General features: G+C 44.5%; 1 protein-coding gene across 2 annotated transcripts in view; it reads right to left on the bottom strand.

Moving 5' to 3' along the window:
* Positions 1-471: 471 nt before the first annotated feature.
* The window catches only part of ASTN2 (astrotactin 2), an 845,639-nt gene continuing 829,034 nt past the window's right edge, over positions 472-17,076 (bottom strand). For both annotated transcript variants that reach the window (XM_045791077.2, XM_087869420.1), the window contains exons 21-23: positions 16,567-16,667; positions 14,428-14,611; positions 472-1,297 (exon numbers count right to left, since the gene is read on the bottom strand). In XM_045791077.2, the coding sequence (XP_045647033.1) occupies positions 1,060-1,297; positions 14,428-14,611; positions 16,567-16,667 (523 nt within the window). In that variant the 3' untranslated portion in view covers positions 472-1,059. The remainder of the gene's footprint in view (positions 1,298-14,427; positions 14,612-16,566; positions 16,668-17,076) is intronic.

The following is a 17,076-nucleotide window of genomic DNA, read 5'->3' as shown; positions in this document are numbered from 1 at the left end:
CACACACTCTCCTTCTCCATCTCGCTAAAATAAATAAGTAAGTAAATAAGTAAATAAATAAATAAAATATTTAAAAAGAAAAGTGCTTTCAGCCCTTGAATGTGTTCTCTCTTATTTCCAGACTTTTGCTCATGGCGTCCCATCTCATCCTTCTGTACTGTGTCTGGTTTATTCCTCCCCATCATCTGGGCTTTAGGCATCCCTTTTTGAAGGAAGCATTTCACAATTCCTCTAGTTTGTCTCATAGCCCAACAATGAGTTTAAATAACCTCCATTCTTCCCCTGCTATAGCCTGAAGTCACTGAACTGCTTCTCTATAATTCCCATCGACTCTAAGTTCCCTGAGAGCAGGGAGCTTCTCACTCTTTAGTTGCACATCCAGTGCCTGGCATATAGTAGGTAATCAATAAATACCTGTTGAGTAGATAAACAGAGGTCCCCCAGTGGCAAGAAACACTCCCCAAGCAGAAAGAGAGACAATAAGAATTTTTAATGCATGGAACGTCCTGCAGGGACTCTGGGCAGACCCACAGGTAGCAGGAAGAGGCAGGGGTCCTGCAAACTCAATAACGTCTTGAAAAAAAAAATTATAAAGACCCAAGCTTCCTCACTGCACCAATTCTCGGGGCCTCCTTCCTGTTGCTGAAGAGGCCAGATTGTCTCTCCAGAGGTCTCCTCCAGGGTCTGTTGCCGGAAGGAAGCTGAGTGTGGCAGGAGGAAGGAAGAAGATCAAAGGCCGCTTGGTCTCCACCTGAAAGCTCCTGCCTCGGGACTGACCACCATCCATAAGAAAAGAGTTTAAAAAGGAGAGACTTTGATAGAGCCAAATAATATCTTAGAAAAAATAAAAGATAGAGAAAAACGGATAATTCCAGTGGTTACAAAGTTCTCTGTTGGCTATCCACAAGAGAAAGAGTTTGCTTTGGCCTTGCTGGCAAGCCTCATCCGCCAGGCCCATCCTCAGCTGTCCCCCAGTTCCCCCCAGGCCCCAGGATCCACGAGAGTACTGCTCCCCCTCCCACGGAGAGTCTGTGTGCTCATGGAGGGCAGCGCCCTCCCTCACCGGCCCTTGGACTCCCCATACGTGTTTCGGGCCATGGACACCATCTTCTCCTCGCACGTGATTTTGGTGTCCTTGAGGATGCTGTACCACACCATACCCGCGGGCCGGACCTCCTCGCTGCGGCAGAAAAGGTAGGGCACGGTGTCCACACGGCTCTGGATGTAAGCGCTTCGCAGGAGGCTGGAGCAGTGGCTGCTCACCCTCTCCAGTCGCCGCAGGATCAGGTGGGCCTTCCTGAAAGGGAGGACGAGACGGTGATGAAGAAGGAAGCCCAGACCAGGGTTTAAGCCTTTGAATGGTGAATAAAGGTCAACAGAGAAATGAGGACTTCCTGTCCCAACAATCTCCTATCCATTCCTGGCCCGAGTGTGGTATTTCAAACACCTACTCAAAAATCACCTCCGAATTTGTCCTCTTCGATTATGCAATGTGTAAAAACTGACAGCTACATAGAACCTTAGATTCAGAATTTTCATTTCTAAGATATGAGAATCCCAGGAGTTATAAGGTCACCAGCTTTGGGACTCTGACCAAGAAGAAATTGTTATAATAATGATACCCAGCAATAACAATCACAACTAAAATTTACTGACACCTGCCACACTAGATGCAGAATGAGTGCTTTACCTACATTTTAAGATTTTATGTAATCTTCACAACAGCCCTGAACATACTGTTCTTTCCACCCACACCAAACGGATGTGGAGCCCACAGCTCAAAGACATGACATTGCGTGACCAAGGTCAAACATTCAGTTGACCACTGGGGCTGGGCATTCGGATCTAGGCCTGAACACCCACAAAGTCCCTCTCTAACTTCTGCTTTTGTGTTTCTCTAGTTCTCTCATATTCTTTCTTTTCTCACAGTCAGGAAATTTGGAAATCTTTCATCAAAGCCTTAATATCTAAGTCCCCAAATCAGATTCCTCTGTATCTCATTTTTCTCATCTCTAAAATAGTGACGATGGTCTTAGCGTCATAAGCGGTGGTTAAGATCTACCATGAGTAATGCCCAAAGCCTGGCACAGCATAAGTTCCCAATAAATGATACCTAGGACTATAAAGAATTGTTATGATGGTGTCTTGGGATCAAGGTCACACCGAACACTAGTCTAAGCAAGAATCACCCTGTCCTGTGGTGATCATCATTGGTAACTTATCTAGATCCCTTTAACCAGTAACAGAGAGAGGATCCCTGAGGAGGTCTGACAGCTGCACAGAAAATTAAAGCTAGCAAGGATCTCTGACATCCTTGGGTTTCTCAATGATGGCACTATTGACATTTGGGCCAGATAGTTCTCTGTTGTGGCGGCTGTCTCGTAGGAAGTTTAGCAGCATTCCTGGGCCTCTGCCTATTAAATACCAGTAGCATTCCTTTGCCCCAGTCATAGCAATGCAATGGTCTCCAGACATTGGGAATTGTCCTCTTGGGGTGGAAAATCACCCCAACTGGGAACCACTGACCTAGACTAACCTACTCTTATTAAAGATGTGAAAACTGAGGCTCAGAGAGGGAAAGGGATATCCTTTTCCTGGGTCACACCACACGTTAGCTTCACCGTCAAGGTGCCTGTCACCATGTGAAATCCAATTTTCTCTACATTCTAGTATCTTCAAGATACCCAAGGGCTAAACGAGCAGCTCTCTCCTGCTGTCCTCTCCATGCCCCTCTGAGACCCCAGGAGGGAGGGTGTTTTACGACAACAGACCCCACAAATGGGAGACTGTGTTAGGCACCTGCATGGCAGCGGGAAAAGGGCCGGGCTTCTGTGTGTATGTTCTGTGGGCATGATTTATGAGGTACATTTCAAAAAGTCCTCTTTGTATAGTTCACCACTTGGGTGGAATATTTCCTGAGGTGCCAAGAATTCATAGCTTCATAATCACACTCGAGTTGCCACTCTGCCCACAGTCCTCTCTCTCTGCTGGCAGGCACCTCCCAACGAGGAGCTTGAGGAGTTCATTTCTCTCTCCTCCTGGTTTGAGCCCTTGCTCTGTTCCTTAATAGCTCTGTGTCCTTGGGAAATTTACGTAATGTCTCTAAACCCATTTCTTCACTTGAAAAATGGGGCTGTTGTGAAGTTACAGGAGATAAAGTCATTGACTGATCATTTACTGAGCACTTATTTTATGGTAGGGCTCCCTTTTGGTGTGAAACACAGACAGATGGAAAATTACAACACAGGTAGCAAAGGCAATGATAAGAGGAGGCATGGGGGCTGGGGGCGGGGAGGAAGTAGAAGAAGGTGCCTAGGTAGGAATGAGAATATTCAAGAAGACTTCCTAGTAGAAGGGCAACTTGTGTTGAGTCTCAAAAATGAGTAGGGGTTAAAGAAGACAGAGGCATACCAGGAAGCAGAGGTAAAAGCACAAAGATAAGGGACTGCATAGAAGTTCTGAGGATTTACGGCTGGGATACCAGGATTACCGTGGGTAAGTGGCGACACAGTGGGAAACTGGAGAAGTGGCAGGGTCCACACCATTGAAACTTAGGAACTGGAGTGTTGGTTGTACAGAATAATGGCACGCCATCCAGGCTCTAGAGCCTGACTGCTCAGATTCAAATCCTGGCTCAGTCACTTACTAGCTCTGTGACATCGAGGGAATTGTTTAACCAGGTGTGACCCAGTTTCCTTATCCATGAAACGGGAATAATACCTGTATCTACCACAAAGTCTTGTTAAAAAAACAAAAAACAAAAAACCCAACAGCATTGACGAATCTGTAACAAGCCTTCAATAAATGTTATCTATGATTGTGGTCTGGAGAGTAAATAGGGGAGTAATTAAAGGGTTTTAAGGAGCAAAGTAATGCATTCAGAGCTGGACTATTTAAAAATGTTTCTGGCTGCCTTGAGGAGAATCAAACTGGGGGAAGGGCAAGACTGACAGCAAGAAACCAGGTAGGGCACACACCCAGGTGTTAAGTGTTTCCTACCATCGTACTTAAGGGTGCTGGTTTGCTTTTTCTGTGCTTTTAAAAAGCTACATACTCCTTCTGCTTCCTCATTTATAAAAAGAGAGTAACATTCACCAACCTCATAAAGTTATAGTGAGGATTACATAAGTTAATACATACAAAACTCTTAGAAACATGTTCGGCACATCTTAAGTCCCTGACACAGGTTAGAAAGTATCACTACAACACCACCATCACCCCCCCCCCCCCCATCATCAGCCTTATTTGTGTCCTGGTGTAAGCCTAGAGCACCTTTATAAGTCAGTGGCAGGAGAGAGACAGAAATACAACAGCCTCTAATACGGGGTCAGAGTGCTGGGTTGGAGACATGCTGTGTGCTCTGAGAATATATAAAATGGACATCTAATCATTAATTTGGGGGCTCAGAAATCTTCCCAAGGTATGTAACACCTGCACCAAAACTTCAATGATGAGACAGGTTTTTCAGGGAGACGGGGAGGCAGAGAAAAGAGCCCATCTAAAGTTAGACGAGAGAAAGCATGAACACCCAGTTCTTTGAAATGGTTAGCACAAAGAATGGGTGAGAGACTAGTCAGTTTGGCAGATACCAGACCATCAAGGCTCTTCAAAGTCATGGTGAAGGCAATGGAGAGTGACTGTCTGCTGCAGACAGTCACAAAGACAAGCTACGAATATAAAATGAGGTGGAAAGGGAGATTCCTCCAACATTTCCAAATGCTTTGCCTCCAAAGGCCCAGCCATTTCCTCAAGGAGAATCTTGGAACTCAACTGAACCAAGCCTCCTTTTGAATGGATGGGGAAACTGAGGTCTGGAGTGAGAAAATAGTCTAAGGGAACACCTTACATTAGTAACAACAGCAGAGCAAGAACCAGAGCTCCTGATGTACAGAGCTAAATTGAAAAATCTGGCCCTGGAGTCACAGATTCAAATCCCAGCTCTATACCTTAACAACTATGTGGACCATCAGCGAGTTCTTCCATGCCGCTCTTAGTTATGGCATCAGGACAATGGAAGCAATAGCAGTGTTTTGCAGGGGGAGAGAGAGAACCTGAGTAATTTGCTCACTCTCAGTAAATGTTAGCCAAGATTCAAAGGCACATGCTGTAGTAGAAAGGACACAGGCTTCAGAGCCCATTAGGGAAGTCACTTCTCTGTAAGTCGGTTTGCCCATTTGTAAAATGGGATTAGAGGTGCTTATTTTGTAGGGCTGTTGTTAGGCTGAAATGAATGACTACCCTAGGCGTCCAGCACAGAAGTTTGTACACAATAGGCATGAAACCAGTTGTCAGTTCACTTAACTATCCCCGCTCTTTTCCCAACGCGCACACTGCCTCAGACCTTGGCTTGCATTTAGCCAACAATGACAGGAGAAGTCAGAAGGTGACGCCATGGAGAGAAGGGTTGGAGGTGCTTAAAGGCCAGTGAGCAGGAGGAGGGAGTGAGGGACCAAAGGCGAGAGTGCTGGGTAATAAATTTTAGGCAATGGAGATGCATAAATCAAAGGCCAGGCATGGTCCAAGCTTTCCCTGGAGAGGGAATCGTAGGTCAGAGTGACCACTTTTCTCAAACACGGGAAATGAAATCTTCCTCATTGGAGACAGGACCCAGGCCCGCTGGGACAGGAAACCAGAGGTGAAGGAGCCACTGCACATTAATTTATGGTTGTATTAGCAGGCGAGACTGAGACAGGAATGGCTTGTGGAGGAGTCAGGAGCTGAGTTCTGATGCCACTTCTCCGGGAACTATAGAACCTTTGACCGACCATTCTATTCCCAGCACCATTACCCAATCAGCGGTTGACACAGTTAGTGGATAGAGACCTAAATTCTAAGGGGGCCTTGGACTGGAGGGAAAAAAGGAGGCAGTAAGGAAACATTCCTATTGGTCTCTCCCCCTCCTCCCTATCTCCTTGAGTTGAACTTAAATATCTCTGTGTTCGCTGACCTCAAGCTTAATAAGAGTTGAGGGCATGACGTGGTTGCACAAAAATGGGACACACCCTCCAGAAGTAGATAGGGCAGATTAAGAGAAAGAATGACTTCATTCATATTGCCCTGGTCAGGCCACATCTGGAGAACCCCAGTCACTTCTGGTAAGAGGGACATGTGCAAACTGTAGCCAAATCATGATGCTGAAGGTTGTCTCAAAAGCAAGGCTTAGGCGGAAGTGTGGAAAGCAGGAATGGAATGTGTCCACTGAAGGGGGATATGCAAACGGTTATGTTGTTCTAATAAATGAAGACTGGGGGGGGGGACTGAAACTAAATATAATCCTCGCCACAATTATAGAGTTTGTACTTCAGTCCCAGTCTTTGGGTAGTAAAAGTGAGCCTCGGGCTGGTCATATGATTTGACCAGGGTTAGCAATGTAAGAATAGCATCTAGATCTCTGTTGCAAGGCACCCCAGTGTTATCAATGGTGTCACTCTAAAAAGGTGGCAAATTTTGACTTAATAAAAAACTTAAAACTAGAGTCCTCTAAGTATAGAATGGATCCTTCCATATCTCCAATGGGCTTCCTTCACCGGAGATGCTCAAATCAAGTATGTTTTAGAAAGGAGTCTTAGTCTGTTTGGGCTTCTGTAACAACATATCACAGACTGGGTAGCTTATAAACAATACAGATTTAGTTCTCACAGTTCTGAAGGCTGGGAAGTCCAGGATCATGGCACTGGAAGATGTGGTGCAGTGGCTGGTGAGAGCTAGCTTCCCAGTCCATAGATGGTACTTTCTAGTTGTGCCTTCACATGGTGGAAAGGGTGAAGGATCTCTCTGGTCCCTCTTTTATAAGACTACTGATCCCATTCATGAGGGATCCACCCTCAAGACCTAATCACCTCCCAAAGGTCCCATCTCTTAACACGATTACCTTGGACATTAGATTTTGGACCTATGAATTTTGGGGGATACGACATTCAGACCAAAGCAGAGTCTAATGGTAGTAGAAATTGGAGAAGATTTTTGTTGTTTTTGTTTTTAACCTAAAAGGAATTAGAGGCTTCGTTCACAGAGAAATACCATCTGATGGGCATCTGATGAGCACTTCACAACAGAACCTGGTGTGACACAACTGCCAACACATGGAGTTCCTGATGTGAGAGGACCACGTTCGTTGAGGTTCTACTCATGCTTCAGAGTCATGCTGAAATTTCATCTTCAGGAAGTCTTCCAGATCTCGCCAGCTATCATAAGCCATCTTTCCCCCTTTGCTGCTGAAGCCTTTTATTTCTCTGTTGTGATACACATTATATTCTGCCTTAGTTGTATACAAATCTTGGGATACGATGTATTATAATGGACAGGATATTGGTTTGAATTTTGCATTTTGAAGTTATTTTGAATTCGGCCTCTGATAGTTACTAGCTGTGTGGCCTTAAACAATTTACTCAATTCCACTGATTCTCTCTTGCTTAATCTTCAAAATAGATGGTTCAGGAGATGAAATGACATATAAACGATTGGGCCCATAATAGGTGCTCAACTAATATCTCCCACCTGCTTTTTGGGCAGCATAGAGTCCCCCTGTTGCCCTGCTCCTGATTGTGCAAGAAGGAGAAATTAATAAGGGTAAATTGACTTGAACTGAGGAAATTCTCAGTCCCTAGCTTTCCAAATCCAGTAATTCTCAAGCAGGAATTGATAAAGGAAATGAAATGGCATAAGAGCATCGATGTAGACCAAGGGAAATAATCTGGTAAGTGGGCAAAATGTTTATATAGATTTGTTTATAAGAGCAAAGCATTTGGAAGAAAACTAGTTGCTTTTTAATAGAAGACTCAATTAACATATGATAGATTCATATAATTGCATGGATAAAGGGCCCTCCCAGATAACATATGTACATACGCATCCGTGAGAAAAGGCTTGTTATGTGTAAACAGGCAGAAAACAGAATATAGTGTAGATATTTACTGAACATAGCAGTGTTGGTGGAAATAGGGCTGTGGCTATAGATACAGGTATATCCTTAAGCCTATATCAGAGTCCCTATTCATGTGCATACCCATGTCATACCTGGAAAGCACACTGCTAATGATTTTATCTCTGGGTTGGGATTACTGGATTCAGAGGTGCAAAATTTTCACTTTCCATTTTATATACATCCACTTCACGTAGATGTTATCGAGTAAGAATTACTTTTAGAACAAAATACAATCAGGTAATTCCATTTTGAAAACATGTGTATACACACATATATTTTACAGTTGGTGTGACGAATTTGTGCGATGAAACCATGGTTTTATAGCTTCCCAGTAGTTCATTGGAGTTATTTTCAGAATAAATCCACATCAAATCTAGCCTTGGACTACTCCCACAAAACAGAAATCCAGCAGCTCAAATACTGCCACCTGGATATGTATTTCAACACCAGGTTTGAAGTGTGATTTGTAAGATAAACAGTGAAAATATTTACATTTTATCTTCTCCTTTTTCTCTCACAAGAAAACATAAGACCTTCCCAAGAATTCACTCCTTAACTGATGGTAAGTATAACAGAGTCTCAACTAACTCAACGATTTCGGTGTGGAACTGACACAGACTTCAAGATAGCAGCCAACCTTGGTATACTATCAGTGGGAACACTGATCCATGGGATGCTTGTTCAAAGTCATACTGTGTTTTGTTTGTATTTATCCACCCTAGGACATCTTAAGTTATAAGAAATGCCACTGACTTAATAGTAACCTTTTAAGAGAAGAATGTAACACTTAATGTGCACGTCCATTGTGCACTGCCCATCCTGATTTCAGAAATGTCAAAATATGCAGAAAAATTAAAAGCGCATCTGAGATCCATAGGAATATGGCCCTAGAGGCCTAAGTTTGCTTTTGTTCCCCAAATCCTAGAAATTCTAAAAGACTTAATCCATGATAGTTAAGGAAAGAGCTAATATAATCTTGAATGAAAAGAATGTACGGTGACATCAGATTTGCTTATTTTCACTATGGATACAGCATAGGCTATGGATAGAGTTCATAGGATGTGCCAGCTCTTCTCAGATAGGAAAGGCTTCTTGTCTTGCTGTGTTGAGAAAAATCCCAGGCTGAACCAAGTCTGTGATGATTTCTGTGATCGATTAGTGATGTCTGCCATGGAAGCAAGAGAGGCTGAGGTAGTAAATACACTATTACCAGTCCAGAGAGATGAATTCACTGAAACAAAATCTCTTCAGTGCTTGCTCTCTTCTTCCTTCTCTGTCATTTCAGCCAAATGTAGCTGAGAGGATCGAGAAGCCCAAGAGTAGTCAAGAGTGTTCCGACTGAAGCAAATTCTGGTCCTTAGCCACCTATGAGCTCAGCTTCTCAGGTCTCCTAATAGGAACCGTATGGCTGGGACAGCTGGGTATCAGCAGGTCTTCTCTGAGCAGCTGTTTGTGGCACCTGTGGCTGTCACGGGAACCAGGCTCTGGAGGACACTGGCCTGATAGACTCATTAGGCAGACGTAAGAGATGCCCTTTTGTCACTAAATTTTATGGGGGTATGTGACTATAGATACAGGGAGTAGAGAACATTTTGGGGTTTGGTGATTAGAGGCCAAGAGAATCCTAATCGAGTTCATCCTATGGTATGAGTCCTCCTGGGAAGAGCTCTTAACACCCTGGCCACCCTAGGTCCCTGAGAATCAGGACATTCTGGACTAGAGGGGAAAGGACAGCCAGGATGTGCTTGTTCTCTGGTTTTTTTACGACCTTCAGGGCTTTCTGGTTTCCTGGCTTTCCAGCTGGAAGGGACTTTGGAGTCCAGCCTTTCTATGTTACAAATGGGGTCCAGAATGGCAATGGCATTTGTCCAAGGTCACACAGCAAGTGGATGGCAAACCTAGGACAGAAACCCAAGGTCCCTGGCTCCAGGGCAGTGTCTCACTCTCTCACCTTTACACTTTGAAACCATGCACATTTGCAAAACCTTCAGAGTCATGGCACATTTACCCAAACTGCTCCTCTGTTTAAAACCTTTACCTGGCTTTTGGGAGAAAGAACAAACTGAGCAGAGCTCATAAGAGCCACCATGACCTGCCCTCCGCTGAACTCCCAGCCTTGGGTTTTTTTTTGCTTTGTTTTGTTTTGTTTTCCCCTATCACCTTGAACTCTCTGTCCCAATGAGATTTGTACTTCCTGACTCAAGTGTATCCTCTTAACTACCCACCCTAACACTCAACTTTGTGCTGGCTGTTCCTTCTGATGAGAATATCCTCCTCCTTCCACCTGGAGGACTCCCGTTCATCCTTTGATGCTAGGCATAGACTTCCCTTTCTTCTCCACCGGATCCTCCTTTGAGGTCCAGGTCTGGATTAGCTGTGCCAACTATTCCCATCTAGAACCTCGTCACTCAAAGTGTGCTTTAAGAACCAGCAACATGGGCATCACCTGAGAGCTTATTAGCAAAGCAGAATCTCAGGCCCATCCAAACCACAAAGTCCATGTGAATCTTAGCAAGGCTCTCAGGGGATTCTCATGCACACCCAAGTTGGAGAAGCACTGCTGTAAAACAAACTTCCCACCCTCTTTAGAGCATATGCTTCTTATAACATGTTTCACTGCAACTGCCCACAGACTTTTTCTCACTAGATGCTGCTCCTTGGAAAGACAGGATCTGTCTTCTTCAGTCATACGTTTCCAGCCATAGCGCAGAGCCTGGCACATAGTAAACACATTAAATGATCAATGAACAAATAAACTAATGAAATGTGGTCTCCATGGGTCTCTTAATATTTCCAAGGACAATGCATTTTTTGATTGCTATTTTTGAGCTGGAAAGACAGAGTTCATGGAATTCAGTTGTTTCCAACTATGACCTATGGATCTTTAAGAGCTGAGAGAGAGAGAGAGACAGAGAGAGAGAGAGAGAGAGAGAGAGAGAGATCTAAGAGTCCCTTGGGATTGGGGGAAAGGGGATTTGAAATGGAGACCCAGCAGGTGGGTCTTCTACCAGAACAACTGTGCAACCATCTGAGCCACAAATCCACTCATCCCATTATCCAATTATTTAACAAGTAATTATTTAGCACCCACTTACAAGAGTGACTAGGACATAAAGAATCACTAAGTACACACAAGCTGACATCCTAGTGCAGAAGAGAGATAACACAACAGTAAACACATGAGCAACGTGACATACTGAAACTAGTAGGTATGACCCAGAAAATAAAACATGAGAGTGTGATTGAGAGAACAGGTAGAACTTTTAGAGGATTCTCCGAGAAAGTAGCATTCTAGTTAAGACCTGTGGTTCTATGTAAGATCTATTTAGGAAAAAAAAAAAAATCTACTGCTAAGAAGAAAGTACCACTGCCCTAGTTCATCCTGATCGTTTTATAGATGAGGAAACTGAGGGCTGGAGAGACCCAGAGCCCAAGGTTGCACAATGAGTTCATTAGCAGTGTCAGGATAGATTAGGATGCAGCTATCTTGATTGCTGCTGACATGCCTGTGTGGGATGTTAGAGGAATCTCATATCCCCTCCAGAGACTAGAAAGACTGAGGAGGGAGGAAACTGGGTGACACCAATCGGGGTTGGCGGACAGTGACTGGTGACGGGTTGGCTGGAGGTTAGTGCGTTATCACAGTCCATTACCAAGTGGGTTGTCCTGCCTCTGTGGGAGGCCAGGCAGCCTTTCCAGAAGATTTATGTCCTAGAAGGTCATAAAGGAACCCAGAAGGCTGTAAAGACAAAGTCAGGAGTGGAGCTCTGGTTTAGCTTCCACCCAACTCTGAGCCCTGTGGGAAAGCCCAATAAAGTGGGATGCCTTTCCCTGTCCATGGGCAAGATGGCAGCCCAGATGACTCACACAGTAGCTTTCATCTGGGGCTCTGTGACTCTGCCTGTCTGCCCTCTTTTAGCTTTTATCTAAAGAAGCTTCCTTTCATGTGAAAGAGAAAAAGTTATAGTCCAGGACCCAATGGGCAGATAAGGTCTGTTCCAGGGAGAGGTCCCTTTTATCCCTGACCAAGCTCTCATCTGTTCCCAAGGGTCTCAAATCCTTGGAGAGATATTGCAAGTGTTCTAAGGGCTCAGGGTGAGAGCTCAGGGCAGAATCAGCCTTCCTATCAAACCGTGCAACTATGGGCAGCTTATTTAACATCATGGGGCCTCCAATTCCTTATCATCCACAAAATGAGAATACCCCACCTTGCCCAGTTTACAGCGTAATTTTAAAGCTTTTAAAGCACGGAGTGCTGCCGACTGACTAAGTATTTCAGGAAGTCAGGTGATTCTTTCCAATGCTATCAGTTCCACTCTGCTCCAGAACACCACACTATCTCTCCTGGATTATTAAAAGAGCAGCCTCAAGGGCCTCACCACCTCCCTCCTGTTTTGACTCCTCTCCCCCGACCGACCGTCTAAGCTTCCAACTGCCATAAGAGTGATCTTTCTTCCCCTGAAGATCTGCCAATATCACCCCCTTGTGAAAAACAATTGAAAAGCTTCCCATTACTCTAGGGAGATAATCCGAACTCTTTAACCCTACTTACAGGGCATTCAGAACTGGCTCCCCTGACCCCTTCCTTCTTATCTCTTGCCACTCCTGCTGTCACACACTCTGCTCCAACTACAGGGAAATTCTTTCAGTTCCTCTACAGAGTGTTTACCAAAGTGTAGAAGGAGTTCCCCAGGGGCAGGAGAAAGGATTTTAGGTGGCACTCCAGAGGATCGCAGACCCAGCATTAAACAACAAATCACGCTGGGAAAGGCAGGCAGATTCTTTTTCATTCTCTTCCCCTCCTCCAGATTACTTTAAAAAAGAAAGTCTTGGCTTGATACTGTGTCTTCGGTACTTCTCTAACACTTGCTAACCTCCTTTTTATTTATTTTTTTAAAGATTTTATTTATTTATTTGACAGAGAGAGAGAGGGAGAGAGCACAAGCAGGGGGAGCAGCAGGCTGACGGAGAAGCAGGCTTCCGAGCTGAGCAGGGAGCCTGCCCAGGGCCTCAGGCTGTACTAGGATTGAAGAGCTCTGTTTTCTGTTTTTGTTTGTTTCCCTTCCATTGTATCAAGTGTTTACATTTAATTTTCTATTAAAGGTAGATGATGCTAATTTTCCCTTTATAAAATAATAACTGTTTTCAAATAGATTTTCAGTGAGAAGTGAATCTAAGAAATACCAAAACAAAAAGTGCTTAGGGTATGGTGATATGTCAAAAATCATAAAAGTGGCAGACAAATGATGAAAATTTGAGGAAAACCATGCCCTAATGTAACATTATCTTCTCTGTGCATTCCCCAGGCTCGTCACTCTGCCCTAAACCCTCCAATCCTTCTGTCCTTCTTCTTGTCTGACCCCTATTCGCTCTGTCAGCCTCAGTCTCAGCCCCTGGGAAGGCTTCACTGGGTTATCTAGACCAGATGTCTATGCCCTGTCTCCCTAAAGGGCTCTATTTTGTTGTCATTATACTTATTATTCCTATTCTTTGCAATTGCTTGTTTAATTACCTCCAACAGTAAGCTTCTCCCTTTTTGTCACTGCATGGTCAACAACCAACTGGTAAGAGGCGCTACTAAGTAAGTGATGAACGAATGAACGGACGAATGTATGTCGTGAGGCGTAACGCATGAAACACAGCACCATTTCATACACTACTTTATGAAGCTTCAGAAGAGAGTGACTGTGTCTTAGTTATGTTTGAATCCACCGTGGCTCCTAGTACAATGGTTGGCATAGTCACTGCGGGTGACAAAAATGTCTTAATACACATTGAATTTAGGAATGTATTTAGTCACAGTTACTAATGGATTTCATTCTAGAAAACCTTAGATTTCTTCCTTCCTTTCTTCCTTTTCTTTTCTTTCTTTTGTTTTTTTTAGAAAGGGAGAGAGAGAGAGAGAGAGAGGGAGGGAGGGAGGGAGGGAGGGAGTCGGGGGGGTGGGGCAGAGGGAGAGGGAGAAAGAGAATCTCAAACAGGTTCCATGCCCAGTGCAGAGCCTGATGCAGGGCTTGGTCTCATGACCCTAAGGTTATGACCTGAGCTGAAATCAAGAGTCAGACCCTTAATTGACTGAGACACCCAGGTGCCCTTAGAAAACCTCAGATTTCTTATGGAAGAGTGGGAAGAGCCCTAGATTTGAGGCCATGACCCTGCCACTATACCCTTCCATGATGCTGGTTAGAATACACCTCCTCCAGGAGTCCAAGGTTCCCACCTCTAACACTGAAGAAGGAAGGTGGGTGAGAGGAGTGAATGAGGGAAAGAGTGCTGATGTCTCTCTCTTATCTGACATTCCAGGAGTCTAAGAAGCTAAAATTCCAAGATTCTGTCATTCTCCCTGCCCATTTCCCATCTCTAACCCTGACATGACAAAGGTGGATGACACTTATTAATTTGACAAAGCCCATTCTCAGCCTATGGGAAAAAAGGGTCTAGTAAAATCAGACAGAATCAAGAAGAATCCACCATTCCACTCATATTCCCACACCTGTTCATACCTGGGCCCCAGCTCATCCTCACTCCTCCAGACGAAGTCGCCGAACTTCTCGTAGTGGGAGTTGTAGTGGTGCTGGACTCGGAACAGCATTGAGGCTGAGACCTCCATCAGCGTGTTGTAAGCAGTCTGCTGCTCCTTTCCACTTGTGTACCCATTGTACAGATTGTAGATCTTGTCTGCTATCTCTGAGGGGAGAGAAGTGCAGGCACAGATCATGGGACAGTGGGAAAAAGTGAGGATGGAAACACGCAACAGGAAAGGCACATTTGTGTGGGAATTCACATGTGCGGTATCTGAGGGCAGACAGACCTTAATTCCATCCTGAACAGCATTGACTAGTTGGGTTCAGTTTTCCTATCTATCAACTGAAAATAACAATGTTTGTTCTGGAGGTGTGCTGGGAGGACAAAATTAAACAGTGAATGTAAAGCATTCAACACGGGGCCTGGCACAAAGTTAGTGCTCATAATTTGTAAGCTTCATTATTAACATACATTTGGTGCCCATGATTTAACATAAAATTTCAAATAAGTGCAGAGGCTTATTAAATCAATGGTCTTAGACTCATCTCAACAGTCTACTTCTATTTCCCCTCTGTAATATTTCCAACACAGTTCTGTGATCAGGTCTACGAGGTCTTCTTCTTCTTTTTTTTTTTTTAAGATATTATTTATTTATTTGACAGAGATAGAGACAGCCAGCGAGAGAGGGAACACAAGCAGGGGGAGCGGGAGAGGAAGAAGCAGGCTCCCAGTGGAGAAGCCTGATGTGGGGCTCGATCCCAGATCGCTGGTATCATGCCCTGAGCCGAAGGCAGATGCTCAACGACTGCGCCACCCAGGCGCCCCGGGTCTAAGAGGTCTTCATTCAGAAAATTTTCAGAGAAAAACCATGGCAATTCATGGCAATTTGTACTCCTTCAGTCATTCCTAGGAACTGATGTAACTTAAAGTCATCATGGGTTGCTCCCTTGAATGGAAGGCCCATTCATTCACCTGTGAAGACTCAAATCAAGATCTGTGTACATCCCCAAGTCATCGCTAACAGTGATTGCCTCTAGAAGAATCATGGGAGGGAGGAGATTTTAGTTTGCAGTATTTCCACTCCGGTTTTTATTCCTAGGTCTTTTTTTTAACCACATGCATTTTTTTTAATGTGATGATGATGATGATGATGATGATGATGATGATGATGATAAAGGACCAGGAAACCCGCTCAAATCCCCTCACATTGGAGACATGATAGTTCCTCAATAGGGGGACCATCTCCTCTTGTCTGGTAGCACAAAGCCTGTAGTATTGAGCTTAGTATTAAGCCATTTGTAGAAATGTCATTCTCTCTCCAGAGAGACTAGAATGTGAATTTCTGAAAGGTGAAGAGCGTATCTCTGCTGCATTGCTTGTATACCAGTGCTCTTAGAAAATATCCACTCAACTTGAAGTGAGCCATCAGGACTCACGATCTGTCACCCCATTCTTGCCAGTTCTGATGTAGAAATTATATCTACATGTTGGGTAAGAACTAAGCACCTGGTGCATCTGATTGATTGCTTCTAATTTTTTTAGGTACTTTGCCTGATGTTTACAATGTCATGGGCCAGGAGCAGCAGAAAGGTTTAATCCTGCATGTGAACTCTCACTGACAGTCACTGACTGTAGCTCTATGCTGAGGAGTCTAAGGCCACCCCAGGCTAGATGGGGATGCATGCTATGATGAGGTAATGATATCTGCCATGGGCTTGGTGGTAAAGTGGTCCTCTACTGTCACTGATATGCCAGCTCTAGCATAGACTGAAGTGGAGAGACATGATTAATCTCTAAAAAGCCTAGGTTAAGGGGCAGGATACAGTCATGGGGCTCTGACTCTACCATTCCTTGCCTCTATGTCAGAACATAGACAAACATGATGAAAGAGGAGCAAGTCTTTCCAACGGCTAAGATATTGGTGGTCCATCTCAATTTTCTTCATGGCTTTGACTAATAGCTCCATGTGCCTCCTGTGCTCTTAGTCCCTTCCCTTTCTTCTCTCGGTGCCGATACGTGTAATGAGGCAGGAATGGGGTAGCAGTTAGTGACTGCAGGGTGTAGAACTCAGAGGAAATACGGGAGTGACCTGGGAAGGGAAGAAATGGGCCACCTACCTTCTGCCTTGTTGTCATCCACCAGCGGACAGGCTGTCCTCAGGGTCACTGTGCTGAGCTCCGAGTGCCTCCCTCGTGTGTCCACAGCATACAAAGTGAACCTGCAGCACAGCAAGAAAACAGGGCACCGGGTTGTGACGTTAGAGAAGGCCCTGGAAGGTGGAACACAAAATCACAGTACAGGAGCAGTGGCCAAAGGAAGTCAGGGTTGCTTAGGCTGTGAGAGAAAAGATTTAGAGAAAAAAACCATAAAGCATTTATTGGGCACCAATTGGGTCATGATCACCTGCACTTCACCACGAAGGAAACTGAGACTTTGATTTTCTATCTTTCCACGGTCTCACAGCTACTTGGGGACAGAGCAGTCTGAACCCTGGACTTCACAGGTGAACCCTAATGCTGTCTGTCATGGCTGGACATACTCATATGTTCTTTCATTCATCCACTTAACAAGTACCTCCTGAGTGTTAACTGTGTGCCAGGAGTTATTTTATTCCTATACCGTATGAA

Source organism: Ursus americanus, chromosome 18, assembly GCF_024610735.1.
Source record: "Ursus americanus isolate L20-20 chromosome 18, mUrsAme1.1.p, whole genome shotgun sequence".
NCBI classification, from domain to species: domain Eukaryota; kingdom Metazoa; phylum Chordata; class Mammalia; order Carnivora; family Ursidae; genus Ursus; species Ursus americanus.
The sequence above is the reverse complement of the archived record's forward strand: the minus strand, read 5'-3'. Positions and strand labels throughout refer to the sequence as shown.